This window comes from Gambusia affinis, linkage group LG09, assembly GCF_019740435.1.
Source record: "Gambusia affinis linkage group LG09, SWU_Gaff_1.0, whole genome shotgun sequence".
Taxonomy (NCBI): Eukaryota; Metazoa; Chordata; class Actinopteri; order Cyprinodontiformes; family Poeciliidae; genus Gambusia; species Gambusia affinis.
The window spans coordinates 17,064,516-17,092,442 of NC_057876.1; the positions used below are offsets into that span (position 1 = coordinate 17,064,516).

Consider the following 27,927-nt stretch of genomic DNA (forward strand, 5'->3'; position numbering starts at 1 on the left):
TCCAAGTGACTCTTGAAGACTTGGTTGAGTTCTCCTAAGGCACCACAAGCAATGTTTGTACAAATCATGAAGTTTTATATGTAGCTGGTGCAAACATTGCACATGTTTCAGTCCTCCATTAGCCACTGTAATGTGGCTTTACATAAGACAGCAGAGAGATTTGCCTGAATTACCTGGAGAAATAGAAATGAAATATGACTGATTTTAATTTAGAAGCCAAACTTATTACCTGTAATGATCTCCAGACTGCCCTGAAGATGCAGAAAAAAAGTACAAATTCAGCAGCTGTTTACGACTAAATGGAGATTTATTTTGCAATGTGGTGTAAACAAGTTTGTTTCTATAACAAAATATGGAAAGTATGTTTACAGAACAACTAGAATTAGTGGTTTTTCTGAACCAAAATTACAAATTAAGTTTGAAAACTATTTTTCTTTACAGCTAAAGAGTTCCCAGGGCTTTATAAAAGAAGTTGAATGGAAAAGTAAAGAAAATATAATCTAAAACAAACTTATACACAAAGTTTTACATTTATGAATTTTAAGTCCATTCTTTAAGTAACAACAGTAATCTCTCCCCATGTGACAGTAACTGCTGACTTGCATCAGCAGTTTGTTTCCCTCTCAGAGCTGAAACCGCCAGCACAGGTGTCCCAGTCTGTCGATGTTTTTGTGCAGGACGCTGTGGATCGGTGCCACATACCGGGACACGTCCCCGTCCCGTGAGAAATCCCTGCAGAACATGCCTTTGTCTGAGCTGAAAACAAACTTCTGGGGCAGCGGCCCGTTGCCCCTGACATATTCCCAGACGGCTAAGAGCAGCAGCCTCACCTCAAACGGGGTCAGGTGAGCAAAAGCCTCGTGGACGTTGGCCAGCACAGGTGGCAGGAGTTGGCCTTCGCCCATGCAGGACACCAGCAGGCAGGAGGCCTGCAGGTGCCAAGGAGAGTCTGTTGACGAAGCCTCGCGGGAACCCTCCCAGTGGGACAGCAGCGTAGCTAGAAGGCCTCTGAGCACGGCGGAGCAGTAGCAGAGCGCCGGCCGTCCGGCCGCCACAACCTGAAGCAGGTGGAAGAGGACCGGGTGGGCCTCGAAGCACCGCCGGATGTAGATGTCTCGCTCCACGGTGGTGCGGGCGTGCTCCTCGGGGGGCCAGGACAGCTCCCCGTTGGCCACGTCTGGACAGACGTTTTCCACCAGCGTGACGGCAACGACCTTGGCTGCCTCGGCGTTGATGGGTGGCGGCTCTTCGGGATCGGACGGCGACTGTGAGCCGTTGAGGCTGGATGAACTGCAGCACTGGACGATGACGGCCAGGAGAGTCTGGATGTTCTGCAGAGAAAATATAGAAACGCATCTTACACAACTGGCTTTGGTCTTATTGATTTAGATCCTGTGGATGTGAAGGACTCGACGACTATATTGACAAAGTGATGGTCAGCAATTTGCATACAGTTAGTATTTATATTACTTATTAACTTTTATTTCAATTTATTTAATGGGGCAGTATTGTGTATTTTCTAGGCACATTGTGCCATTTTATAGCACAATTTGCTATAAGACTGAACAAACAGTTGTTATAAAAATGTTACATATATTATATGTCACTTAAAATGAATTAGACTTTGAAATTGAATGCCTTAAAATCAGGCCTCCCTCTCTTTAAAAACTCCTATTCTTTCTGAAATTCCACCTTCAGGAAGTTATCAAAGCATGGCTCCTCTATTAACTCCTTAACATTTTTACAATTAAATTAGAGCTCAGCAGGTGTGCAGTTCCACCAGGTGTTTGCTAATTGCTGCTGGCTAGTCTGAAGGAGCTGAGTCAGAAAGTTGCAGGGAGGACTGCTCTGTGAGTCAGAAGCTTGGAAATTGCAGCTCTGAGTAGGAGCTGCGCCTTGAATTTGTTGTGTCTTTTTGCTGATTTAACCATTAAAATTAATTGTTAAAGGATCATCATTAATATGTATTGGTGTCCATAATGAGTAAACCTCTGATCTCAACTCTATCAGTAACCCACCTGGATGACTCCTGATGGATCGGGCAGATTTGCAGCAGTGCGAGCCTTCAGTCCCTTCCCTATAACACCCGCGTGGAACACCGACCACACGCTGCCGGAAAAGTTCACTGTGGTGCCAAACCGACAGTTAATGTCCAGCAGAGACGCGCCCAGGTCAGGGGACACGGACGGAGTGGCCACAGGAGCTCCAGACATGTCGGCGATCTGGCCGCCGAACAGCTCAGCGTTGCCCTTGTGCAGCGCCCCCTCCACTAGCTGCTGAAGGATGGCCTTCAGGGTGAGGGCGGAGTACGCCGCGAACCGGGTCAGGAGCAGAACTGAGCAGCTCACAGCCTCGCCCGACTGCCCCGCGTCTTGGCCAGCCTTTCCTGCTTCCCCACGTCTCCGTAGTGCCAGGAAGAAATGCGTGACGGCGGCTCTGGAAAGCAGCAGCAGGTGCGCGGGGGAGGCTGTGCGTGGCAGCGGGCTGCAGGACAGCAGGCGCACGGCGGCGTGAGACACGGCCGGGTCTCCGTGGAGCAAGAGAGGCCCGAAATCATGGAGGTGCACGGAGACTGCGGAGCCGATCTGGGCGGCCATGGAAGACTGAGCTCCTGCTGCTGCTCCCTTCTTCTCCTCGTCCTGGCTCTGAAGCACCGCAGCCAAGTTGAGCAGCAGCTGGCGCAGCTGCCGCCGGCCCAGCGTGTGCGTGTGAATCTGAGCCACGCAGTGAGTCACGGCAGCCGGAACGAGCCCGGCCATGCAGGACGACAGCGTGGCATGGAGCTGCCAGGCCAGAGCCAGCTCCTCTGGGTTGCGGGCCTGGGTGAGGAGCTGGCAGAGCGTCTCCGTGGCGACGCTGGGACCACCATAAACCGACAGAAGACACAGCAGCTGATGCAGCCAGAGGTGGCGCTTCCTCTCCAGGCGCAGAGTCTCCGCACAGAGCGGAGCGACATGTGAGCGCAGCTCCTCCAGAAACGGGATGACCCTCTGTGGCTGAGAGGAGGTTGAACAGAAAGGGCTGACCTCTGACCCCTCGGAGCGGTTGAAGACCAGTTTGTGGAGATGCAGCAGCAGCATCTGCAGCAGGCGGTCGCAGCCTTCTCGGACTCCTTCATGAGGTGACGGTGTCGGACCGGAGATGATGACGGACGCTGGCGTCGCCGAGTCCGCCAGGAAGCGGAGGACTCGGGCGCCTCCCGTGGGACTCTGGCTGATGAGGTGGACGGCCAGCCCCAGCATGTTGTCCAGCTCCTCCCTGGGGAGGCCCTGCAACAGAGCCTGCAGCTGCAGCAGCACCGCAGGCCGCAGTAGCTCCACCAGCTCCGAAGACACGGCTCCGAACAGGTTGGGAGACATGGCGGCGAGCTGCAGCAGGAACGGCACGGCGGCACGTCGCAGCTGGGGAGACGCCTCCCAGGAAGTGGAGGAGGACGAGGGAGAGAGGGGAGTAGAGGGGACCAAACTCTCCTGAAACATCCTGAGAAGCTCCTTCCTGATGCTGTCGGAGTGATGAGCGGCGAGATGGCCCAGGATCCCCACCACCGAGCCGATCTTCGGTACTCTGCTGCCTTTCTCCACCAGGGGCCCCTGATCTTTGGCCCCATGGGAGCAGAAGTCTTTCAGCCCGCAGGCCAGCACTCTGCTGATGATGGTTCCTGGGAAGGCGGAGCCGATGTGGGCCACCACCCAGTCGAAATGTGGCGAGTGTTTGACCGACGTGTCCAGCAGCGCGTCCACGCAGGCGTCTGGGCACCAGGCCAACATGGCCGCCAGGCACTGGGAGTAGGCCTCCATGAGGGAGCGCGTGGCGGCGCAGGACATCCACAGTTGCAGCAGCTCGTTGAGGCTGGAGGAGTGGGGGGCCACCCTGCGGCCGGCGTGCTTGCTGCTCAGCTGGCCCAGAAGGTCCACGGCCCAGGTGGAGACCAGCGGGGCCCAGGCCCGCGGGTTCAGACGGATGAACTCCGACAGGACGCCATGGACCTCCTACAGCAGACAGGAAGGGATAAAGGAATAATCCACGCATATATTTGATACATGGAATATAATTCTTTATATTCCAAGATTTCAGAATATTCTAGACATTTGAGAAACATTCACCAAGTTGGGCTTCTTTTTCAGGATCATGTTACTGTTTCTCTTAATATCTGGAGCAACTGGGATGCCCTTCATTCAAGGGCTGAAACTAACCACTTCCAACAAGACACTTTCCCATGTTATACGTGTTATCCACCTAATCATCAGAATAATTGATTACTAGAATAACTGTTAGTTGCAGCTCGCTAAACAATTATGGAAATAACCACTTTTTTAATATTTCAAGGCTGCGTAGGAAACCTGGATGAAGTCTCACCTGTATGATGTCCTCCAGGTTGGAGGTGGATCCAGAGCTGGCGTTTCCCTCCGTCTCCAGGTTATGAAGAAACGTCGACACATGCTCGTCATACACGCCCCTCAGATGCTCCAGCACAGCGCCCCTGCAGGCCGGGACCGAGCGCAGCAACCGCACAGCGCAGCGGGCGTGCTCCCTGATGCTGAGCTTCCGGCCCTGAACGGCGTCGACGCCGCTGATGAAGGACTTGATCTCCTGGGAGAGTTCCTGGGCACTGCGAGGGAACGGACGAGATTAAAGTAGGACAAGAAATGACAAGTTGTTGCTAAAGAAAAAAAAATCCGTAAAAGTTACCTATACCAACTTACAGTTATAAATTTGTACTACATACAATAGTTCATTGGTACTTGATTTGACCTGGGAAAGCTCCATCCACATGCCAAAGGGTATGCAAAATGCCAAAAACATAAACCTAAAACTGCACAACAACCTGAAAACACAGTTGATACAGTGATACATATTAGTGGGATGTTTGGCTTAAGCCTAACAAGGAAATCAGTCAGAGTTGATGTGAAGATGGATGGAGCTAAATAGCGGACAATCCTGAAAGAAAACCTTTTAGACACTGCAAAACACCCAAGACTGGAGTGTAGGTTGACCTTCCAGCTGAACTAAGACCTTAAACATGTAACCAGAGCTGCCAGGGGATTAGATTATGTGTTAGAAAGAAAGTCCAGACCTACATGTAAATAGGAAACTCTGACAAATTAGAAAATTGGTGCCGCCCTTTCCATTTGACTGAACTTAAGATGCATTTCATACAAGATTCTGTCAAAAATCTTCGGTGTCTAGATATGTAAAGCAGGTAGAGACGTTCACTGAAAAGACTCGCAGCTGTAAAAACAGCAGAAAGTGGATATACAAAGGACTGAGGTGGAAATTTTTACTTTTAATGTAGAAAGTACTCCTAGACTAGCGCTTCAGTGTTTTTTCTGCTTCTCAAACCCACAGTCAGTCGAGGCAGATGGCTGTTTACACTGAACCTGGTTCTGCTGGAGGTTTCTTCCTGATAGAGAAGAGTTTTCCTCTCCGCTGTCGCTACATGCCTGCTCGTATGAGGGATTGCTGTAAAGTCAACAACACAATGCAAGCGATTGTCTACTGTAGCTAGATGCTCATTCAGGAGGTTCTGTAGGTCTATGCTGCTGGGTTTCCATAAACAGAAAACCTTTTTGTTTTTTGTTTTTTTTACCAATCTGAATAACAAACTGAACTTAACTGTGTTACTTTATAACTAGGATCAGTTGGATTCAATTGACTTTTTTGTAAGTTGCCTTGAGACAAGTGTGTTGTGAATTGGTGCTGTATAAATAAACTAAGTCGAATTAAGAGTAAATGTAAGCCAAATTTCTCTCCTACTTCACAATTAAGTAGTACATTGAATGAAGGCTGAAGCTAATAATCGGACTAGTCGTGATTGTCAAAATGATCAACTAATATAGTAATCAATAAATTTTTAACTGGCGTATAGTGACTCAAAAAGGCCAACTGCTGAAAGACTCAAATCAATAATTAATCCAAAACTATACCAAAAATATAAACATTGTGCATTTATGATAAAAGAAATATTTGTAAATATGTTCTACGTAAAATGCAAGTGGAATGATTTAAGCTTCAGATTCTACAAAAAAAGTTCTTATTAAGCACCTTTTGCTATCCATTTTGGTATTCAAAAAAGTCAACAGGCTACTAGTTTATTTGTATCTTTTACTGTATTTCTTTTATTGTACAAAAAAGTTTGAAATGAAAATCTGTAGTGTCAATGTTTTTAACCAATCGTCTGAGTCATTGATAGAAGAATCAATGACTAAAATAATTGTTAGTTGCAGCCCTACTTTATATTTGATAAAAAAAAACATTAATAAAACGCACGTAAGCTTAAGGTTATGTAAAAATTTACATTAAAAGGTTCCACAGATGTTAATACTTTAATAAGGTTCCGATGTGACAGAGAACATGTCTCTGTCCAGTCTGCAGAGGGCTCCTCCTACCTGAGAGCGGCCGGAGCTGTGTGGCTGTGGGAGCTCTGCATCGCTTTCAGCGGGCTCCCGTCAAAAACCACAGACATGGCGGACTCCTTCAGCACCGGCACATCTAACCCGTCCCTCGGTCTCAGGGCCTCGAGCCGGGGGGTTTATCGGGAGCTTTCTGGATGTTTGTTGGATGAAATTCAGGACAAATACAACCACAGGGCGGTCCACAGCCGGAAGTTTGAACTTCTTTTGCCGTTAAAAACCGGAAGCAGGTTATCCACTAAGTGTTCTCACTGGCGACACCTAGCGGCGACTGTGGGTTTTAAGTTTCGTTTCTTTTCCTTTTTTGTTACAGACATATTTTTTAAATTATGCCATGGCTAAGCCACATTGTGATTCTTGTCACTCAGGGTCGATAAAATATGAACTTTGAACATGCGGCTATGTGACTTCTGCTTTCTTATTTGTAGTTAAAGTATTTACATATGAATGGAAGTCTATTGAGAAAACGTAGAAGTTTGGGATAAATATGGAGGATTTGACCTCATATTGAAGTTCCCAATTATAAAGAACAAACTTGACTATAACATTTATAGTTACGGTTTTGATAGTGTTTAATTTTATCTTTGACTATTTTCCCCATGCCTGCCCAAAACCCAGAAGAGACGACAGTCTAATAAATGTGTTACAGTCTCTAAATTAGTAAAATCTACAATTTTCATCCAAATCCTTAAACCAAATTAATCCAAGTTTATTGTTATGAGATATGAGGGTAATTTTGTGCAACATTTTGAACTTATGTAACCTTTTAAATCATCCATTCCTTCCTCCAATTTATATTAATGTTTATTCCAAAGAAACTTTCCTCTGGGTGACATGTGAGTTGTTAATGTGTTGGTTTAAGCATTTATTGTCCATGATTATTTTAACTTTCTTTTCTTATTTCATCCCTTTTCACCAGTGATTTTACAAAGCATTTTTAAGACAAGTTTTTAATTTCAGATAAGATCAGTAACCTCTGCAGAAGTGATACTCTGTATGGGGAAATAGAGGGTGGGGTGAAAATTGAACTGATAAAGATGCTTCCTGAATGCATTCATCTGCGAGGAAGAGGGCCGAGAACAGACCACTTCCTCTGTGGAGGACTATTTCTTATGCTGGAAAAACTCACAAGGAGCCAGATAGTGTTGCAGACAAGAGAGATGTCTGGGTTTCCTTCCTGTGGCCAAATCTTCCATAGGTGGAAGAAAATGAATGGATGGATGAACATAGGTGGCTAGAGTAACCAAATGTTTTACTCAAGTATAGCAGCAATACCTCAATATAGTACTACTCGGGTATATTTAAAAATACATCTCCAAGACATCACTCAAGTAAGAGTGGAAAAAAAATGGAGGGTTGCTGGTGCCTATCTCCAGCTACGTTCCAGGCGAGAGGCAGGGTTCACCCTGGACAGGCCGCCAGTCTGTCGCAGTCTGATATTTTACTATTATGACAAATTAAATTAGAAGAAACAGCCGCACACACATCTAAAAATGTCATGACAGGCTTCAGAGTTGGAAAATAATATAAAAACAGGAAAGCTTGTGTGCGAACAAGAGGTTTCACTTGAGCATAAACTGCTGGTTTGTCTCTGTGTCTTGTGTTTTTGGTTGAAACATGTTTGTTCTTTATTCAGTGAAGTTACTCACAGTGAATAGAGTATTAAAACATTTTTCCTAACTAAGAGTAGTGATAACTCATAATAATATTACTCAGGTTAAAGTATAAAGTATGATCTGGTAAGACTACTCATAAAAGTACATGTCTTCCAAAAAGTTACTCAAGTAAATGTAATTAGTTACTACCCATCTCCTTAGATGAATATGCTGGGATTACATTTGACCACAGAGTTGACTTCACCTACAGCAATATGTGGTAAAAAAAAAAAAAAAAAAAGTAGAGATATCAGATCAGTTTTTTATTCACTTTAAAATCCAAACAATTGTTTCAAAATTGTGAACAGGTGTATGATGTTGCTATATTGCTATATGTTTATTCTAAGTGCCTGTATAGTCCCACCAAGTTAAAACTATTTGGGTTACATGTATAAGGTTGGCGGTTGTGTTTCACAGCTGCATGGGAACCAATCTGTTTCCCATGCTTTGGGTCTCTTATCCCTTTGTATAAAACTCATGTGTTGTCTCTGCCTGGCAGAGCTTTTCATCCAGACCTGCTTCATTATTGATTATCCTACAAGCTCTCTGCATTGTGCGCAATATATGAATAAGCCTGATTGAGTGATTTCACCTGACAGTGCTTGGAAATAGTTTTTCTCCACGACAGTTCATCAAGTAGAAAGATTTTAAATTGTGACAGTCACGACTCTCAGCAGGTGTGAGTTTTGCAGCTGTCTGACTGAGCGTGCAGTGTTGTGGTTCTCACCCACAAAACCGAGGTTTCTTCATGGTTCCTCATGAGTTTAACGGCATATGATTGTATCCGTCAGGCATGTGGCGCTCTGGTGACCGGTCATCTTTCGATGTATGACAACTTTATAAATCTAGATACTTAAAGAAACTAAAAGAAATCTAACCAGCACAGTCCAAAAATCAATATTTTCTTTCTTAGAATCCCAGCATTTCATCACATGTGAAATGTGTGATGAAATGTCATGAGTGAGGACAGAGGGCAGAGTCCTCTCACCAAGCTGGACATTTACTCAGGCCAGACATCAGTACCTACAGTAATGTCTAAAGAAAGACAATACTTCATTTGAATGCATTGATCAGAGTCAACTGATCAATACAACTTGAGTCTGTTCATTTAAAATGAATATTTATTTGTGTAAAACCCAGATCACCATCTTTCCCATATGTGCAACTTTGACTAAATGATTGATAAATGAAGGTTTGACCCATCTTGATTAGCTCTGGTCAATCAAGCTTAGCACACTGTTTGCTTATTAATATACAGTGAAGGTCTACTGCAACAACTTTCTTCTCTTTTTAGTCTCAAACTAAATTTTAGCAGACAGATGATAAAATTTTATTCTCCAAGTCACTAGATACAATCTTTCTGTGTGTTTCAAATCACCCATGAAGATTAGTAATTATATTACAATATAATATGAAAACAATATAATGTACACACACAACCTTTTATTTTGCACTTCTGACTAATGTAATTAAAAAACCAGAACTTTTCATAAAGCTGAAAGATATTTTTATTAATGTTGATTTCAATTTAAAACTATGACAGGAGGCAAAATATGTTTATATGTAAGAACGCTGATTGAAACATAAGACAATTTCTAAATTCATGTCAACAAAATTATTAAAATGCATTCATTTATTAATTTATACTGGACAAATGGAAAGAAAAGGCATAAACAGAACAATTATAAAAATCGACAAACGAGCTTGTTTATATTGTTGAGAGTGAAACCCAAAACATTTAGTGAATAATAACTCTCAGTTTAAAACAGAGTTAAGTTTTAAAACAATATTCCAAGCTTTAAACATACCACAAAACTACAAATAGTATATGGTACAGCTGCTGACATACCTCAGATATGAGTTTGTTGACAGAGAAACTATTTAACGCATTCTACACATTTGGCTTCTGCAGAAAAGTGCCAAGAAGAAACCTGATAGAAGTCTCAGTTAATTTGCCTGAAGTCATGTCTGGGAAATACAAGGAAATGTGAAACAATGTGAAACCAAGATAGATGGAGCCATGTACCGGGTAATCTGTGAACAAAAGCTATTAATTCAAATTCAAAAACACTAAACGGATCCCAAATGGAAATTAAATATAAGAAGCTGCACAGAGCTTGAGATTGGAGTTGAGAAATCTGTCAATACTTGATATTTGGTGCTTACAGTCACTATCCTGTCAAGTTTTTCTGAACTTGAATCATTTTGCAAAGAACAATAGCCAAAGCTTTAGTGTACCCAGCTGGTAGGGACACTCCTTAAAAGTCTTTGAAGCTGTAATTACAGTGAAATGTGGCTCTATAAAGAAATGACGCAGGAGTCCTTAATACAAAAAGCCCGCCACACTTTTCAGACATTTCTTGACAAGCTTGACGCACTTCTTTGTGTTGGTTTACGCCATAAATTACCTACAAAATACATTTATAAAGTCTGAAACGTGATTTTTTTTTTTATTTTTTTTTTTAAAAAGGGAATAAAATCTAAAAGTATGAAAGATTTTAAAGGTGCTGCATTTATTTATTTATTTATTTATTTATTTATTTATTTATTTATTTATTTATTTATTTATTTATTTATTTATTCATTCATTCATTCATTCCTCCGTTTTTATAAAAACTGAATTGTTATAAAACCGTAATAGAAACAGTCATCATCATTTGAAAGTTAATAAGCAACATTTAAGAATCTCCGCATCCAATAAAATGAAGAAACGTGAGTCCATCGTGACGTTTGCTCGCTCTGTCATTGTTTTTATTTTTTTTTTACCGTTGGGGTCACGTGTCAGGAGCGGACAGCTGATCCCCCGGCAGCTGAGCTTTAATTTCGGCGACACTGGTGGCGCCTGGCGCTTCACAGAACAACCCGAGCCCGTCACCTCAGGTAAGGACAACATTATAACCTTTTAAAATGGGTCGGAACCGGGCTGTTCTGGTAACTGTGTTCCGTTGGTGTGGGGCTGCGGCGTTTCAGAGCTGATCTGGGATCAGCGCCGCGGTTCGCGGAGGCTAGGATGATGTAAACACAGTCCAGTTCAGGCCAATTCGCGTTCAAAGATTGGTATTTTGTGCTGCTACGACTCATTTTGTTGGGTAAGTCGTTAAAACCGGGACGTTATACGTTAATAACGCGCTAAATAACGTATTTATTGCTACATCGCTGTTCATAATGTCACTGTTGTATTCTATTCTATTATAAAATAAATAAAATACATCTGTATTTGCATCAGATTGTTAGTAGTAAATATGTAATATTCCAAAGAAGTCTGCTCTGAGCAAATTAGCGTGTTGTTATTAATAACACTAATTAAATGTTTTTCTATTTTCTATTTCTATTCTTTTACAAGTAAGTCACTGATGCTCATGCTTTTGATAGGATGGTTTTAACAATTAGAATCAATCTTTTGCTTTGAGCTGCTGTAAGAGTTTGTGTTAAAGCTTATTTTGTCTCTGCAGGTGTTAAATCAGAAAGTGAAAGCATTTCAAGCCAAAACGTCCTGACATGGCTCCAACACTGGTGAGGAGGCTACATTTAAATAGAAGCTTATTATGTGTGACCCCACCCTAGAAAACATGTAAAGTACAGTCTACCATTATATTGTTGTGAATAGTAGAAAAACCAGGTATAATATATGTAGTTGAATCTAAAAATCTAGTTTGTTACAGCCGTCTCTTGTTTTACAGTGAAAAGAGGTCAAATGTTGTGCACAAAATCTGTTGCAATGCTCAACTTGTTTCTGTCTGTCTTCTAATCCCAGTATGATGAGAAACCAGAGCCAGGAGACCTGATAGAAATCTACCGTGGCTCATACCAGCACTGGGCTGTCTATGTTGGCGAGGGCTTTGTCGTTCACTTGGCACCACCTTGTGAGTCAAACACACACAGAACTGGTGTCCAAATGCCAGATTGGAGGAAAAAAGCAGCTCAAGACAGCCCACAACTTCAGTGGGTGTGTGCTTTTTCAGACTACAGTAGAGTTTCGTATAAGTTTTTACATCTGAAATAAATGTACTGTCAGCTTTAAAGACAGCTGTGTTTGAACATAAACAGAGATTCTCAGAGTTTTACACTTTCTGTGCAGATATTTTAGAACAAACTCAGGCTTTTCTTGGTTTGTTGTGTCAAGTCAACAGAAACAGAAAATAATACAGACAATTGGTCTTATTCTTCAGCGCTCTTCTATTTGTTCCTAAAAGTTGAAATGTAAAATTTGAAATTTAATCAAAATATCAGTGGAAGTGACAATTTACAGTAGGAAAGCTAAAGTTTTCTCACTAACACCAACTTCAAAATCCAGTATGGCTAACTTGTACATACAACTTAGTGACAACAAATATAAAGGAAACTGTATTGGAAACACCTCTGTTGATTTATACCAGAAGTACTATAAAACCTACTGTAGAGAGCACATTGCTAAAGTATTTAAAGAACAAATTGCAGAGATTTACCTTGTTAGCTTCTGTGGCTACTAGCGGTTAGCCTGATTGCTGAGAAGAACAATGAGAAAATCCCAGTGGGATCTGAAACATGGCTAAGTTTGGGTTGATATCACTGACAAATTTAAGTAATTTGAACACATTTGAACACTTTCTGGTTACAAAAAAGATGTTACTGTCTTGTGTTGTTTGAGTTGTTTCTGATTTGTTACCGTTTTATTTTTGATTTGATCAGCCTGTTTCTGTTTTCCTTTGGTTCAGTTCTTTCTCGGTTGCTTTAGTTTTGTTACGTTCCTTTTGTCTAGTTATTTGTTAGTGTTAGATAATTTTCCTTGTTCCTCTGTTTGTGTACTCTTCTTTACGGAAGAGGATTAGGGGCACCAAAGAAAAAAAAAAACAGAATTCTGAGATTAAAGTCAGAATTCTTTTTTTTTTCAGTGGCCCCAATTCTCTTCCGTACTTCTTCAGCTCCTGTACCATTTTCTCTCTCTTTCTTCACAGTCTGCCTTCTTCTCTTTCCTCTCACACCTACAGTTGATTAGCTAATCAGCCCAGGTGCTTTGCTCCAGTATTCAGTCTCCCAGTATTTATAAATCTCTTTTCCTCTCACTCCTTGCTGGTTCCTCCTGTTACCTCCCATCATGCTCTCATTGCACCTGCCTCCTGCCTTTTCTGTTCTCCTGGCTTGTTGTAAGTTTTTGTATTTATCCTTTTTCTCAATTGATCATTTCATGTCTCTGCCTGTCTTTATATATGGGTCCACTGAAACCTACCAACAACATGACAGTTACTGTCCATTGTCGCCACATGCTTCCCCAGGAGGAAGGAGTGCTGCAAAGTCAATAACTTGATTTAATCACCTCAATTTTCCTAGAGGACTTTTACCACTTTGCACAGCAAATTGCATTTGATCGTATAACTTTGACTGAATCCATCAGTTGATTTAATTATATATTTCTGTCTGAATTAACTTGACTTAATGTGCATTGTAAAGAAGCAGTAAATTGAATAGGTAGCTTCTAGCAACTTCATCCAAGTCCATTTTTAATCCTCTACACAACAGCAAAAACACATGGATTTACTTTGCAAATAGTGCCAAAATGTATCTGTTTTTGTATCACGAGAGACAGTACAACAATAGTAAGCTTACCACAGTTTAAAACCAAGACCAGAGTGCCCTTGTGATATTTTCCTGTTTGTGTTTTATCAGCGGAAGTTCCTGCTGCAGGCTCCAGCAGCATAATGTCCGTCCTGGCAGAGAAGGCCATCGTCAAGAAGGAGGAGCTCTGGGACGTGGTGGGAACAGACAAGTGGCTGATACACAACAGTCTGGATGAAAAGTACAAGCCTCGCCCGCCTCCTGTTATTGTTCGTGAGGCCTGTGCTATGGTTGGTCAGGAGCTGCCGTACTGCATCTTCAGGGGAAACTGCGAACACTTCGTCAACGAGCTGCGCTACGGGAAGGCAGAATCCCGGCAGGTAGGCAACTCAGGTTTTATGTAAAAGATCACATACATATTGGAACAGGTTAGGATAGGTCTATGTGCTATACAAAATATGTTCATGATGTTTTCTGCACAAAATCGCTCAGGAGATTTTATTCTGGTCAGTTCTGTCTACTCTGAGATCCTTTCACATTGAGATTTTTTTTTAGGGCATCTTGTCACTTTAAATCCAAATAAGCTTTTCTTCGCCACTCAAATGTCACAATTATATAATTGTACATCTGTGAAAAGCAGAAGAAGAGCCTCCTGCACAACAAGAATTCAGCAAGTGGTTTCTGGATAATAAGGCAACAAAACACTTGTCTTTTCCTGCAGCCATTATACAGCAGCTGACCAAATGTGCTGGACCTCAGATTGGGGTTACTAGGTGAGGGTTTGGGTTGCTAGGTAATGGTGCAAGGCCTTATGATTGTCGCTAAACAATTGGGAGGTTTTTGTTTCTGCTCAATTTCCAGACACCAAAAAATCTTAACTTGTTTCCAAAAACCATCTGGGTGCTTATTTGGTTTTCTTGTTGTTTTTTTAAGAGCTTGGTTTGTTTTCAGAAGCAGCTGAGACCCGAATATAAATTCAAAAATGTCCGAAATGTGAATTCTGCATAACCTTTAATATTGTGAAGAATGTTGACAATACTTCAGGATCACTGAACTCTGACCTTAATGCATAACACAACAGCCCCTCAAAGCAAAACTACAAACTACATAGTCTGCAGCTAGAATATGAGTTCAAGTAGAGTTCAGAAAAATTTGAACTAACAGCAAATTTATTATGATTACTACCCTTATACGGTTACATATTAAAATTACTTCTCCTTTTGGAAAACTAACAGGAAGCTTTGCTTTCTAGAGGCAAAAAGATTGCGATAACTTTAACTTAGGTGGAGCTGAACTGCATACAACTGGACACTGCTGATAAGAGCCTCTCTATGTAAGTCTAACAAACTTCTCAGTTTGGTTTGCAGATCATTTAGGCTCTAATTGTACCTTTTATTTATTGTATTGTAGATATGTGGTGCACTGGGGAAGACTTGTTACATATTTTAACCTTTAAAGCATATCTACTTCAACCACTGTTACACATTTCTAATCTAAAACATCAGGAGCACCAAAGCAGAATGGAGACAGTAGCAAGAACAAAATGAAAACTAAAATAGACTGTGGTTAAATAAAAAATTCAAAAGGTAGTCTTAACAAGATATGAATAAACCAATCTCTCTGTGGATTGAGTAGCTGTTTTAGTCTAAATTCAGCTTTTTATTTTTAAAGTAACTAAAGTTGATTTTTCCTCCGCTGCAGGTGCAGAAGGCAGGTGAAGTTGCAGTGATGGCTGGTGCGGCTGCATTCGTGGGTCTTGGTGTTTTCGCTCTGGCCGGCGCTCTGTTTGGAGGCAGCAGAAAGGAAAAGAAGGAGACCCAGTGACTGAAACCACAGCGGTGCGTTCATGAGCTTTAAATAACTCATCACCAGCGAAGCCTAAGGGCCACTTGCCATTACTGATCACAGATAACACTGCCTAACTTATCTGGTATTAAATGGAACTGGCTGACTTCCAACTCGTCTTTAATAATCCATCAGCTGATTTTTAAGATTTATGTTTTAATAATTTCTCTCTATTTCAGGGCCGAAAATTTCTACAGAAAGCACAAAATCAACAATTAGTATTTTTACTTGAATAGGTGCTGAAAAAAATGGTTAAATATTTAATATATGAACTTCATAGGACAATATTTTGAACAATGAATTAACTTTTTTGTAAACACAAAAGACATTTACCTGACTGAAATCAAATTGTAACAATTTGAAAATCAAGAGGGAAAATTTTACTGCTAAAAATGCCCCATGAAGTAATAAGCACATGTATTTAGAATGATTTTGAAATGAAAATAACTTCTAATTCTTCATAGAAATGTTTTATTTTTTGTCCTTCAGGCATGTACTTGTGTGTTAATAAACAAAAACGTGCGAATGTTTGTATCCGATTTTTTTTTTGTCAATAAGTGTTACTGGGGAAAAATAAAGGAAAAGATATCCTGTCAGGTTTTGTTTGAAAGTGTTTAAAAACTCTACGCAGCCCTGAAAGTCACTTTACAAACATTTTATAACCCTGAAGAAATTTCACAGTGTAAATAAATCATAATCTATTGTATTAAGAGGTTGATTTTTAAGATCATTAATATCCATCAAGAAATAAAGATGGCACCATAGAAACACACAGATGTTTTAAATACAACTTTGCTTATCTTCTATTAAAAAAGCCTTTTTTTTTTTTTACAGTATGACTAATGTATCATTTAGTTGGATTTTTAAATGACACTGTAATGGAAAAGTTTACAGTTTGTCTTGATCAAGTTTTGCCACAAGTGCAGTTATTTTTTTCTGCAACCAAGTAAATTTCCATAATGTTTCTGGTATTTTCTAATCCTAAGGCAAAACTGTATAGTTTGTTTTTAACCCATCTTTAGGCTTCACAGATAATTTACTTAGACGCAGATCTAGTGAGCATATTATTTCCTGTGGCATGTCAGTCATCTCATTGACAAGCCACAGGAAATCTTCATGGATCATGTTTCTCCATGCTGAAACATGATGGTGGTCATATCATTCTGTGGGATTGTCACTCCTGGAATTATAAACCAAAAGATTGGTATGTGTAAATGGTTGTTGTACAATATATTCACTAAGGGTGGTTAAGTGCAAGTGCACACCACACTTTTCAGATATTTATTCATAAAGAATTTTAAAAACTGACTTTGATTCTTCTTCACAAAACTGTTACTTTTCCACTGTACTGTAAGTCAGTGAACTGTTCAGTTCGACAAAACACTAAAACCACATTGACAAATTAAAGCAAAGTCTGACTCTGTAAGAAAAAAAAATAAAAATACATAAACCAAATTGCACAGAAGTATAATTTTTGAGTATTTGTTTTTATTTTGGAATAGCACACATGCACCATGACTTGACCGGCGACCCTCTTCAGACCAAAACCACACCGCTTCTTACAGATTAGCGTCTTGCAACTGACTCTGTCCCTGGCTTCAAGGATTTGTAATCAGTACAAACCGTGACAGAAACGGAAGATAAAAGGCTACAATGAAAGTACGAGTGAAAAACAGAGTGCGCTAAAGTTCAGAAGTTGAGGAGCCAAAGTGTTTGATGGTGAAGATTTCGGTTTTGGGAGTTTATTATTAGAGTAGATCTGCAGCCAAATAAAAAGGCACAGCAGTACAACATGTACATTTCATCCTGACCAAACTACTACAGACGCAACTTTCCTTTTGTGTCTGCAGCGACCCCTGCTGGAATCTTAAATCCTCCATTAGACGGGGAAAAATGTAAACAGTTTCTACTATAAATTAACATCTTTCTGCTTTTGTATTTGCTCACGCTGATTCATTATCGCTCCAAAAAAAGGCTTCACTGACATGCCTGCAGCCAGTCAGCTGTGCCCGCTCTCACAGAGTAAATACAGTGCTATATGTGCAAAGTGAAGACACGAATGTAATCTGTTGCAATGGAGATTGTTGTTAGGCCACAGGTGCATGCATGGTCTGATTTTCAGTCTAAAATCTGGAACAGATGAACTAAAAACAGTCATATCCATGTGTGTGACTACAGAACGCACTGAAAGACAATCAGTGAAACCTTACAGGACGTTCTGTATGTTATACGTATCTCTCTCTTAAAAAAAAAAGAAGTAATTTAACACATGATGCACAGGGTATATACATTTACTGTACAACAGCAACTCAATGATTCATTTTGCTAATGCATCCTGCTTTAAGTCTCTTTGGATTTCCCATCACATTTCCGTCTTTACCTTAACTCCCATCAGTCTTTTAAAGAGAAAAGACAGAAAATCCTCCTTTGTTCCAGCATCCAAGTCTTCTTTGTTAAAGGAACTGTTCAGTTTTCTTTACTGGCTGCTAGTAGAAACTCTGTCCACTGCTGGACTCCGTGTCCCAGCCCTCCTGTTCGACCAGAATCAGTCCAGCTTGCGTGCTCCGAGTTTCAGAGGACCTTTAGCAGCTTTCCGTTCCGCCCGCTTGGCCTCCAACTCTTTCCTCCTTTCCTCTCGTTTCTTCTTCGACAGCTCCACCTTGCTGAGATCTGGGCGACGAAAAGCAGACGTTTATACGAACGCTTCCAGTTCTGTCCATTTAATATGAAGTCAAAGTGGGAAATTATGACTCGGATCTATTAGACATTTAATCTGTGTTTTTAATTATAATCGATTACAGATGTATAAGAAGCAGAATAAGATGATGACTTCATTAGCAATCACACTAATGTTTATTTAAAGATCTCCCTTGGAAATAGTTTTACTGTAACATTGGCACAAAATGATCTGAAATATGGATCCAATAGAGGTTGTAAGTTGCTCTTAAAAATCACCAAAAAAACTATTGCATTATTTTTGGGCAGTATTTCTGAGCCATTTTTGTTGGTTCTAAAAACAAAAAAAAGCAACATTTTTCAGCTTTTTATTCCTAAAACACGCTGAAAATTGTGTCATGCATCATTTACCTTCACAATTATGATCTACTTTATTTTGGTCTATCACATAACGTCTCAGTATAATGTGTTATATCTTGTGGCAATGTGACAAAAATGTGAAAGTGTTCAAGGTTTGTTTTACAAGATATATTTTATTACTGCCAGGATTAAACAGAGATGCTTTTATCTTAAACCTTAAGAACCTGAAATGAGTTGCCTGCAAAAAAAAATCTTGAAATATTTTTACCTTGTTCCACAAAACCAAGCTCAGATTTCTGACTTAATCAGACAACAGAGTAAAAAAAAGATCTAAATTCTTCTTGATAACCTGAAATGTTAAGAAACCCTTCTGAAAATGTATATTTCTTTTAAATGTGACTCTAGATCTGAGGCTGAGGAACCAAAGAGTTAACTTGCAGAAGCAAAACATCCTGGATCACACAAAAAAAAAAAGTAAGAACAGAATATTTTGAGGACATGTTGAGTAAAAACACAAGATGAGATTTGAGGTGAAGGACTCACTCTGGCCTCCTTCGACCGACTCCCAGCTCTCGGTGCCCCAGTCTCCGGTCGTCTCTGAGCTCCAGCCGGCTCCAGTCTGTCGGCGTGAGACAAAACAAATCATCACCCAGTGAGAACTCCACTGAGCCGGGGGTTTAAATTATTCAGCCAAAATTATTCTTAGTTGAGCACTTTAAGTAAAAGCAAACTTTACTTAAAGCAGTCATTATAGATTAAACTGCATTATTTTTAAACATGCTTTCTTGCCTTTGTAGAAAACGCAGAGCAACAAGAAGCAGACACAAATCAATCATTTTCACCTTATTGGTATTGTTCTAGTTTAATTCGTGAACAAGTTTCATTGTATTTTTTTAATATTTGCTTTCATCATATTTAGAAAAACCTTTCAATTACTAATTTATAAAATTGATTAGTTCTAGTGTGTGGCTGTTCAATTTCAACACTGAAGACTTTGGTGGTTTTTGTGTCATTGGGAAGGTGAAAACAGCAACCAATGACATTTCCTGGTCTACTGTACTGTTTATGTCAGCATTACGGTATTTATGTCTAAATATCTCATGTTACAACATGGACATAAACATTCATAAATGAGCCCAATGAATGTGCAACTTCTTTTCTTTTTCATTTAGTCGTACAGTTTATATACAGGCGCGCTCAATAACATAGTAATTATGTAGCCGGGTTTACAATTTAAATGAGCTACTGCATGTTTAATACCGTATTTGTAACAATGAGCTTAACAACGAGGTAATATTTGAATAGTGAACTGGCAATATCCAATAAAAATCTATAAAAACGGAAAGTAGCATGACTGCTTAATGTATGACAAATGTGTATTAATCAAAAGGAAGTTTTAAAATAAAAATAGAAACGTTGAAAATGAGCTCTGAGAGAAAAGCTGCTACAGCCAAATCAAGTTTAGCAGGTTAGATATTAAAATCAGTTGACTAAACATGCTGGAACTCTGCTGGTGTTGCTGGGCAACGGGGCTGGGCTTTCCTGGGGTTGCTAGGTAACAAAACAGTTCCCTTTGATTGTGATTCAAACGGCTCATTTTCAAAAAAATATCAGCTTATGAGGTTTTCTTAAGCACTCGGGCTGTTTTTAGAACCAAATGAAAGAAGAAAAATATAAACCATCAGTGTTGAAGCTGAAAAACATCCAAGACACGTTCAATCTTCCTGCGTCTCCTGTTTTTTTCCCTGTTGGGACTCACCGTGGCAGCAGCCGTGTTTCTCTGAGACACGCTGGCGAACAGGTCGTTCTGCGTGGCGCCGTTCCCGGAGCTGCTGTCCCAGTTGTACTCGCTGGCGAGCCGGACGCCATCAGGCAGCGGCAGGTTGCCTGACGTCACGTCCGTCTCCTCCTCCCCCCAGTCGTTGCCCCAGCCCTCCTCGCCCGCTGAACTCTGACCCTGGCCTTCCTTCTCGTTGGACCAGCTGTCGTCGGCGTCCCAGCCGGAGCTGCTCCAGTCAGAGCTTTGCTTTTTCATCGCCATGGAGGCGGACGATCGTCCAGCCTACGTATCGAAAGAAAATGCTTTAATACAAGCACCATCGTTACCGTGGAAACAGTCCTCAGGATAAATGGTTCGTACTCCTCTATCAGTGGCTTTCTTTTTGGCTGATGCAGCTCCAGACCAGTCGGTGTTCCAGTCATCAGTCTGAGCTTTTTCCGGTTCCTGGAGAAAAAGACTAAGTGATTCACAAACTCAAAACGTAGGGCTCCGTGACAACGCACCGTCAGAAGTAATAAATGCACCTCTAAGCTGCCCCAGTCCTCTTCATCGTCGCAGCGGTCCCCGATTTGCTCTTCATCGTTGTCTGTTGCTCCAGGCGTCGGCGACTGGTTGGTCCGATCAGACGCTCCGCGGTGAGACAAGGAGGACTGTTGGGTTTTATCTTCTGCATCTGAGAATAGAAATGATTATTATCATCAGGATAGAAGGTTTATTAATAACATGCTGTCATACAGCAGGGACAAGCTAATCTGAAATATAACAACATTTTATGTTTTGATCATCTGACTGATCCGAGAAAGTTACAAAAAAATCTAAAAGAAATGTTCTTGCCAGGTTTTCTGGCAGTAGAACATAGAAATAATTCTGGTAATTCTAACTAACCTACAACAAGAGAAATTAGGTCTGATTGGACTTCAAACGGGGAGAAACTAAATGTATATGTGCCTTTTGATTATCTGTACATGATATAGATAATAATATACATATCTGGTTTCAACTGCAAATAATGCTTTACAAACGCAGGAACAAAACTCTGCAGTTTGAATATCAAACACTGACAAGGACTTTAGACAGAACTCAAACACTTTGAAATGTTGAACATTTATTTGATTCTTCCTTAATTTGTAATTGCTTAGCTGTTTTATGTCTTTTTAATACATTTGTTGCATTTTATTCTCTTTTATGTTTTTACTTGTCTCACCAGAACTTTGGTCCCCTTGTTTTTCTTAAAAGTGATTTACAAATAAAACTGGATTGGACTGAATACAACTCATTAAAATTCAATAATCTTGAAGGATTTCAATCAGAACCCTGTGCATAGAAGAGCTTTATTACAATCTAACGCGGTTCATTCTCAGTTTATTCTAATAATAATAATAATAAAAAAAGCTGTACCTTTGCTTAAGGCTGATGCTCCATCAGTGGCGCTGGTGGGGCTGGTTCCGCTGGACGGCCCGCTGGACGGCCCGCTGCCCTCGGCTGCGGCGCTGCCCTCGGCTCCTGGGTTGTTGCGGATCAGCTTGGAGGTGAGCGAGGAGACGCCGGTCACGGCCCAGCCGGCCCAGCTGGACGAAGCTCCTGCAGGCTGAGCGCTCGATCCCACATCCTTCTCTACAAGAACGACAACCCAGAAATCAGAGAGGCTTTTTTTTCCCCCCCTTTACACTTTTTGATCAACAGATACATTATTATATTTACCTTATTATTACTTCCTCACTAACCAGTCTGAAAATGGTAAACAGGACCTCTTCCACATCCTTTAAAGCTAGTCTAAGTCAGACTAACACACTTTTAAAAACTGAATACTGAAACTATCAAAACCCTAAAGTAAGTTCAACTGCAACATCAACCTCTCAAAAACCTTAAAAATAAAAATAAGTCAAAAAAGACCTTTATAGTAAACGCAGGTATGTTTTCTCAACATGTGAACCTGAACATCCATTAAATCGATTTTTACACAAGTAAGAGTAAAATGTAGCCGCACAAGAAATTACAAGGGTAGAAAAGTATTAAGTAACTATCAATTGTCAAATTAGATGGATCAAAATAAAAATAATTCATGTCATGAAATAATTCTAAAAATAACAAAATCAAGCAAAAGAAAAACATGTTTCCAAATCAGTTTGGCTGAATCAAAGCTGCATTTAAAGTATTACCAGTTCAAAGGTTGAATCAGCTGCAATGCTTCCCATCTTAAACATAAAACATCTAACACATTGTCCTTAGATTATCGAGTCATTACAGACACATTTAGATCATTTCTTTAAAACAAACCTTTGAAAGACCTCAGTAACAAAAGAGACCTTGTCTGGCTTCTTCTCAGTAAAGTGAAAGGGTGAAGTTTGACTCAAGACTTTTGCACGGCGGATGTGACAGAAGTGACTGTGCAGGTCAGAGCAGTTTGTTACATACCGATCTCAGCCAGCTTGTTTGGATCTTCAGAAACCGTCTCCAGCTTGGTGAGGAAGCTCTTGATGGCTTTGAACGCCTGACAGAAACAGAGAGACGAGTTGACACATCAGATCAGAGACTGGATTAAAAATATGTTCAAATATTTTTAATCTGGGTTAAAACTGCTGGAACTGATGAAACAAGCAGTCAGAGCAGCTAATTAAAATGGTTGAAACAACTCATGTTGTTACTATATTATTGTGCATCTTAGTGGAAATATCAAACATACATTTGTTTTTGCTGCTCAGTAAATAAATGAGCTTCATTTCCAACAAATAAACCATAAATGCTGCAGATTACATGATAAATGAGGAGTAAATATCTTTCGGACCGGACACAGTAAACAACGGTCATACCTGCTCCCTGACGCCCTTATCAGGATCCACAGTGACGGCGCAGAGCGTGGGCAGGATGCGGGCGGCGATCTCTGAAACACTGTAGTAGTTGTGTGTTGCTGCGAAGCCAAGCACGCCGGCAGAACGCGAAGCAGGAAACGGGTCTTTAGTGGCTCGAGAAAACGCAGAGACCAGGATTCTCTGCCGGGTCTGCGACAAGAAGGACGATTGAGATCGTCACATTTTGGTTTTTAAGTTTAAAAATACAAAGAAAACATCCAGGGCATTTTGTGTTTTACCCCGGCGTTGAGGTAGGAGGCGATTTTGCCCAAGCACACGGTGGTGTTGCAGCGGATCGGGCCCTGCTCGTCTCTGGCCTGCAGCCGGGCGAAGTGACGCATGAGCTCCTGGTTCAGGTTGGTCTCGTTCAGTTTGGGCGCCAGCAGCAACATCGACTGCAGCCGCCAGGAAGAGAAACGCGGAAGGTTAATGTCTGCAGGAGGCGTCGCTCCGGCTGCCACGTCCGATTCTGTGAACTTCGCACCTTAACCGTCTGCTCTCTGATGGCGGGGTTGGTGTCCGTGAAGCCGTGGACGACGTGAGGGAAAATCTGGGAGTTAACCGCCGCCTCGTTCAGATACTGAATGAACTGCTCCATCTGAGAAACACAGGGAAAAAAAAACTCAAAGTGCATAAATAATCACATTTTACCTGCGATAATGTTTGTTATTATTCACTAAACGGCATTCTGTCGCTCATAAGTGTGCCTTTAATGTTTAAAAATTTACAGTGCAGTTCAGAAGTAAGCATACACTTCATTTTGAGTTCCTAACGAAACATCGAAACCTTTTCAAATTCACAAATTAAAAGATGTCTTTTGCTACAAATCCAGCTCCACCTGTTGAAATCTAAATCAGGCGCCGCCTGGAGCTGAATGCCACATTTTAATTCAGTGGTCAGGAATGTGAAATACCTGCTGTAGAAGTCGTATCCTCATCGCTCGGTCTGTGGAGGAAAACATCTTCACTATGACAGGAATGATTTTCTGTTGGTATTCTTCTGCTGACAAGAACTTCCCCACCTGAAACGCAGAGCGAGAGAGAAATGAAGTTCAAAGTGCGTTTTCTTTCTCTCACGGTGAAAATAATCAGGTTGATGAGAGATTCAAAGTTGCCTTAAAGAGCGGCGTGAGGATGATGGCGCCCGCGTTTCCGAACTCGAAGGCGGTGAGCAGCTGAGGAAGGACTTTATGTTTACAGAAGTCTTCGGGAAAAGAGTCTAGATGATCATTCAGGTCCTGAAAAAACTGCTGCTTCTCAGCTGGGTCCTTGATCTGGAACAGATTGGAGGGATTTTCATCATTCTTAGGAATCACTGAATAAACATCACCACCAGAAATTCACCTTGAATAAAAAAAAATTGAAGAACAGTTTACATTTATGAAGGCTCGCAACTCTCTAAACAAACAAACCCAAATACATCTCTGAGATCTGGTAAAAGAGAAAAAGTATCAGTTTCAATCTGGCAGAGAGAAACATTGGATTCACTGACCTGGATCTCCTCCAGGAAGAGGTTACTTTCCACGAAGCTGTTGCAGAGGAAACCTCCGGGAGCCCTGCAGTTCTGGAGGAAGCGGGCCGGGTTCGGTCGAGCCCGGGGATTCGCCCCGACCAGCTCACAGTAGTGGGGCACCAGCGACTTGGGAATCTGTAGGAAAAAATATAAAAGACAAACAAGGAAAAATAACAAGAAATAAAAATTAGACAAAGAGTTTACAATATAGAAGATGTGATTAATCACTTTTATTAACTTCCATGTTAGAGTTGTAAATAGCTTAAAAACAAACTTACTTTTCCCAGAGATCGGAGGGATGATGTCCGAGGGAGAGGTCCGTTAAAAACCTCCCATATCAAACATCCCAGTCGCCACACCTCCCCTGCCCTGGATAACAAAAATAAAACCAAATCAATATCAATATTAAATAATACATATCTTTGAAGCCTCTCTTTCCTCACCATTTCTCCCCGCTGCTGTTGGACATCTCCGGCGGGTCGTACTTCTCCATGTCCGGGTAAACAGCCTTCGGCGTGGGGAGGGACACGCCGCTCGGGTCGCCCTGCTCGGGCGCCAAGTGGTCGAGGGCGCCGAGCTTCCACTCTCCGGCTCGATCCACAAAAACCGCCCAGATACCCAGGTTGTTGTGGAGCAGATGGCAGTCGTTGACCAGAAAACTCAGAGCTTTCTGAGACGAAAAACGACAGGAATAAAATGAAGTGAAAGGCGACTTTCAGCGCATAATGGATGATTCTGCAAAACTAAGGTTGGCCTAGCAGGATCTCATATCCTGTCAGATTCTTACCACTATCTGGTGGAGGCCCCAGGAGATCTCCAGCTCTCCGGCGCCCCCTTTCTCTGCCTGGACCTTCAGGTGAACTGAGAGAGGAGTCACCTGCTCAGTGACCACATATAGGCTCTTATCTGTCTGCAAAAATAAATTTTAAAAAAACGCATGAATAAAGATGGGGAAATTTAAATTATGAAATGACTGATCTACGTTATTTAACATTATATGGCTTTATATTTTTATATTAATTATGTTTACACAGTAATCAGGTTTTAAATACAGAACAACAAGGTGTTTAATAGGAGGAAAGATTGATGTACAGATGGATGGATACATTTACAGTCAAGTGGAAGAATAAATATTTAACACAACAGGACAAAGAATATACTTTATGAAACAGACGTTCTATATATCTCTAAACTCTGGCTTCTTTTCAAATACCAATACATGAGTTCACTATGAATTTAAAGCAAATTTTACCACGGACTTTATGATTTAAATTTGAAATCAGCAAAAATATCTGCATGTTGGCTATCAGAAGATTGTTAAACAAACAGACAGGAAGAACGGATGAGAAGATGGATGAACAAAAGGACGGCAAGACAGGAATAGGACATATAGATTTAGGAAGTGGGTCAGCAAATGGATGAAGGCAGAAATAGATGAACGGATAAAAGATGAGCAGAATTGATTAATAAATGGAAGGATGGATAAACAAATGGATCACTGAACTTAGATAATGGCAGAGGAACATATTGGCAGACAGTTTCTTCCACACTTATCTAATTTTTTATATGTTGTTATGTTGTTTCTGGGTGTGTAATAAAGCCACTGATAGCAAAAGGATACCTTTTATCACCATTTATTTAAAACTTTGTAGGTGATAAATAAGAGATCTAACTCGCTGTTAGGGAAGGATCTAGGGTCTTGCTTCTAAAATGACAGGACAAATAGTAAATGACTACTTACCTCTCTCTGAACACAAAGCATGCACATAAAAAGGATAAGTTACACAGCCGAACATCTGAGGCAAACATAGTCTAAAGATATATAAATCACGTACCTCTAGTCCATCAACATATGCCAGAATGTTAGGATGGCGCAGGGTCTTCATCCTCTTGAAAGCCGCCTTGGCTAGCTGGGTCTGCTGCTCTGTTCCCTGAGCCACCTCGTAGACAAACACCGACACCGGATCTCCTGATGTCTGCAAGAAGTGGACAACCATTAATTGACACTTATACAGCTTAAGGATGAAATGCTGACAGTGAATGAATGTGATCATGATTGAGGCTGATAGAAGGAGGAAGTTGGTGCCCAGCTGTCATCTGACCCTGCGGTAAAAATCAGCACAGATAAAGGATGGTTTCAGCCTCTCGGTGATAATAATCATGGCAGTGGGGTCCACACTGTAACGTGACCCTTTTTCAATGCGATAAAGACAATGGCTTCAGCCGCAGTTTTAAATATGAGCAATTAACTTGAATAAAACAAGGTGACGTGGCGAGATGTACGTGTCTCTGCAAGAGTAAACACAGAGCGCTAGCTACACACACTTCGACAGAGAAGAGAAAACCAGAACAATAGACCTGTACTGGGACTGAAGCGACAAAACAACTTCTGGGAATACGCCAACTGTCCTTATCAAGACGTCAAACTCTACCTTATCCTGCTTGGCTGAATCAAAGGCATTTATAAACAAGCTAACGCTAACCGTTAGCGGAGGATCCGCAACGATCTGCCGCCACCACTTACCTTTCTCTTCCCCCGATGCAGAGTCCATATTCCCGACTTCTCCGGGCTTTCTGGGAGAATTTCATAAGCGAAGTCTTTGACAGGATCCCTGGCGAAAAAGGACCACATTTCCCCCGCTTTTCAACCTCATCAAACACTCACAGAAACACAGCGACAGACCTGTACAAACTGCAGCCAGAGGCGGCTAGCTGCTGTGGCTAATACTAACCCGAAATGGAACGGATGAAAAATAACTCCGCGAGAACTTTGATTTCTGCATATTAGTTCCGGGATTCAGTTGAGGTCTATTCTCGAAAACAGGACCTATGGGGAATAAGTCAAAAGAACCAAATTAATGATTATAAATACGTAAAAAAAAAAAAAAAAAAAAAAAAGAAGAAAAAAAAAAGATTAATTTACATGTATTTTTGCAACTATATTTCTACGAAAGATGATTAGGGACACTGGAACAAAGAGAAAATTCTAACTTTAATATCAGAATTCACTTTTTGCATTGTCAGAGAATAAATTTAGAATTATTAGAAAAAAGACAGAATCATGAGATTAAAGTCAGACTTGTTTTCCAGTGGCCAGAAGTTTTCCTTTTGACTCAGCAAAAAATGCAGAAGATAACCATAAATAAACTATTGATTTGGATTTTATTTTCAATTATGAGAGGCTTCAATTTGAGCTTTTCTTCATACTTAAATGTTTCTTAAATGTCTCAATTCCTATTGGCACATATTGACGACAATTTTCTCATCCCTGTTAATCAGCAGGCTAGGAATCTGAGGGATCTTTGTCA

At 41.0% G+C, this 27,927-nt stretch overlaps 3 protein-coding genes across 6 annotated transcripts; 1 reads left to right on the forward strand and 2 right to left on the reverse strand.

Annotated features, from left to right (window-relative positions):
* Positions 1 to 264: 264 nt before the first annotated feature.
* On the reverse strand, positions 265 to 6,661 carry ints5 (integrator complex subunit 5). Its single transcript, XM_044126973.1, has 4 exons — positions 6,387 to 6,661; positions 4,357 to 4,609; positions 2,019 to 3,989; positions 265 to 1,331 (listed from the first exon to the last, which is right to left on the reverse strand). The coding sequence occupies exons 1-4, from the start codon at positions 6,461 to 6,463 to the stop codon at positions 624 to 626; spliced, it is 3,009 nt and encodes a 1,002-aa protein (XP_043982908.1). The 5' UTR covers positions 6,464 to 6,661; the 3' UTR covers positions 265 to 623.
* Positions 6,662 to 10,815: 4,154 nt separating this feature from the next.
* Positions 10,816 to 15,549, forward strand: LOC122836962 (phospholipase A and acyltransferase 3-like). 2 transcript variants are annotated; one of them, XM_044126977.1, is made up of 5 exons: positions 10,816 to 10,945; positions 11,518 to 11,578; positions 11,820 to 11,928; positions 13,709 to 13,977; positions 15,299 to 15,549. In XM_044126977.1, the coding sequence occupies exons 2-5, from the start codon at positions 11,564 to 11,566 to the stop codon at positions 15,419 to 15,421; spliced, it is 516 nt and encodes a 171-aa protein (XP_043982912.1). In that variant the 5' UTR covers positions 10,816 to 10,945; positions 11,518 to 11,563; the 3' UTR covers positions 15,422 to 15,549. The 2 variants fall into 2 exon arrangements, with proteins under 2 accessions (XP_043982912.1, XP_043982913.1); XM_044126978.1 differs by lacking the exons at positions 10,816 to 10,945; positions 11,518 to 11,578; positions 11,820 to 11,928 and adding an exon at positions 13,038 to 13,188.
* Positions 15,550 to 16,910: 1,361 nt separating this feature from the next.
* Positions 16,911 to 27,457, reverse strand: scyl1 (SCY1-like, kinase-like 1). 3 transcript variants are annotated; one of them, XM_044126976.1, is made up of 19 exons: positions 27,352 to 27,457; positions 27,144 to 27,231; positions 26,455 to 26,595; positions 25,407 to 25,529; positions 25,063 to 25,289; positions 24,898 to 24,988; positions 24,599 to 24,754; positions 24,222 to 24,380; positions 24,021 to 24,128; positions 23,592 to 23,705; positions 23,347 to 23,502; positions 23,069 to 23,257; positions 22,674 to 22,749; positions 21,657 to 21,872; positions 20,783 to 20,931; positions 20,619 to 20,702; positions 20,238 to 20,540; positions 19,022 to 19,097; positions 16,911 to 18,112 (listed from the first exon to the last, which is right to left on the reverse strand). In XM_044126976.1, the coding sequence occupies exons 3-19, from the start codon at positions 26,503 to 26,505 to the stop codon at positions 17,988 to 17,990; spliced, it is 2,403 nt and encodes an 800-aa protein (XP_043982911.1). In that variant the 5' UTR covers positions 26,506 to 26,595; positions 27,144 to 27,231; positions 27,352 to 27,457; the 3' UTR covers positions 16,911 to 17,987. The 3 variants fall into 3 exon arrangements, with proteins under 3 accessions (XP_043982911.1, XP_043982909.1, XP_043982910.1); XM_044126974.1 differs by having other exon boundaries at positions 27,144 to 27,360; XM_044126975.1 differs by lacking the exon at positions 27,352 to 27,457 and having other exon boundaries at positions 20,783 to 20,925; positions 27,144 to 27,345.
* Positions 27,458 to 27,927: the final 470 nt, after the last annotated feature.

Excerpts from the sequence above, each read along its gene's own strand:
- ints5 (XM_044126973.1), bottom strand. The coding sequence starts at position 6,463 with ATGTCTGTGGTTTTTGACGGGAGCCCGCTGAAAGCGATGCAGAGCTCC. Across the intron at positions 4,610-6,386 it reads ACAGCTCCGGCCGCTCTCAG|TGCCCAGGAACTCTCCCAGG; the intron begins GTAGGAGGAGCC and ends GTTCCCTCGCAG. Across the intron at positions 1,332-2,018 it reads ATCCATCAGGAGTCATCCAG|AACATCCAGACTCTCCTGGC; the intron begins GTGGGTTACTGA and ends TTTTCTCTGCAG.
- LOC122836962 (XM_044126977.1), top strand. Across the intron at positions 11,929-13,708 it reads CGTTCACTTGGCACCACCTT|CGGAAGTTCCTGCTGCAGGC; the intron begins GTGAGTCAAACA and ends GTGTTTTATCAG. Across the intron at positions 13,978-15,298 it reads GGAAGGCAGAATCCCGGCAG|GTGCAGAAGGCAGGTGAAGT; the intron begins GTAGGCAACTCA and ends CCTCCGCTGCAG.
- scyl1 (XM_044126974.1), bottom strand. The coding sequence starts at position 27,251 with ATGTGGTCCTTTTTCGCCAGGGATCCTGTCAAAGACTTCGCTTATGAA. Across the intron at positions 23,503-23,591 it reads TCAGAGAGCAGACGGTTAAG|TCGATGTTGCTGCTGGCGCC; the intron begins GTGCGAAGTTCA and ends TGGCGGCTGCAG. Across the intron at positions 20,541-20,618 it reads AGAAAGCCACTGATAGAGGA|GCTGGACGATCGTCCGCCTC; the intron begins GTACGAACCATT and ends TTCGATACGTAG.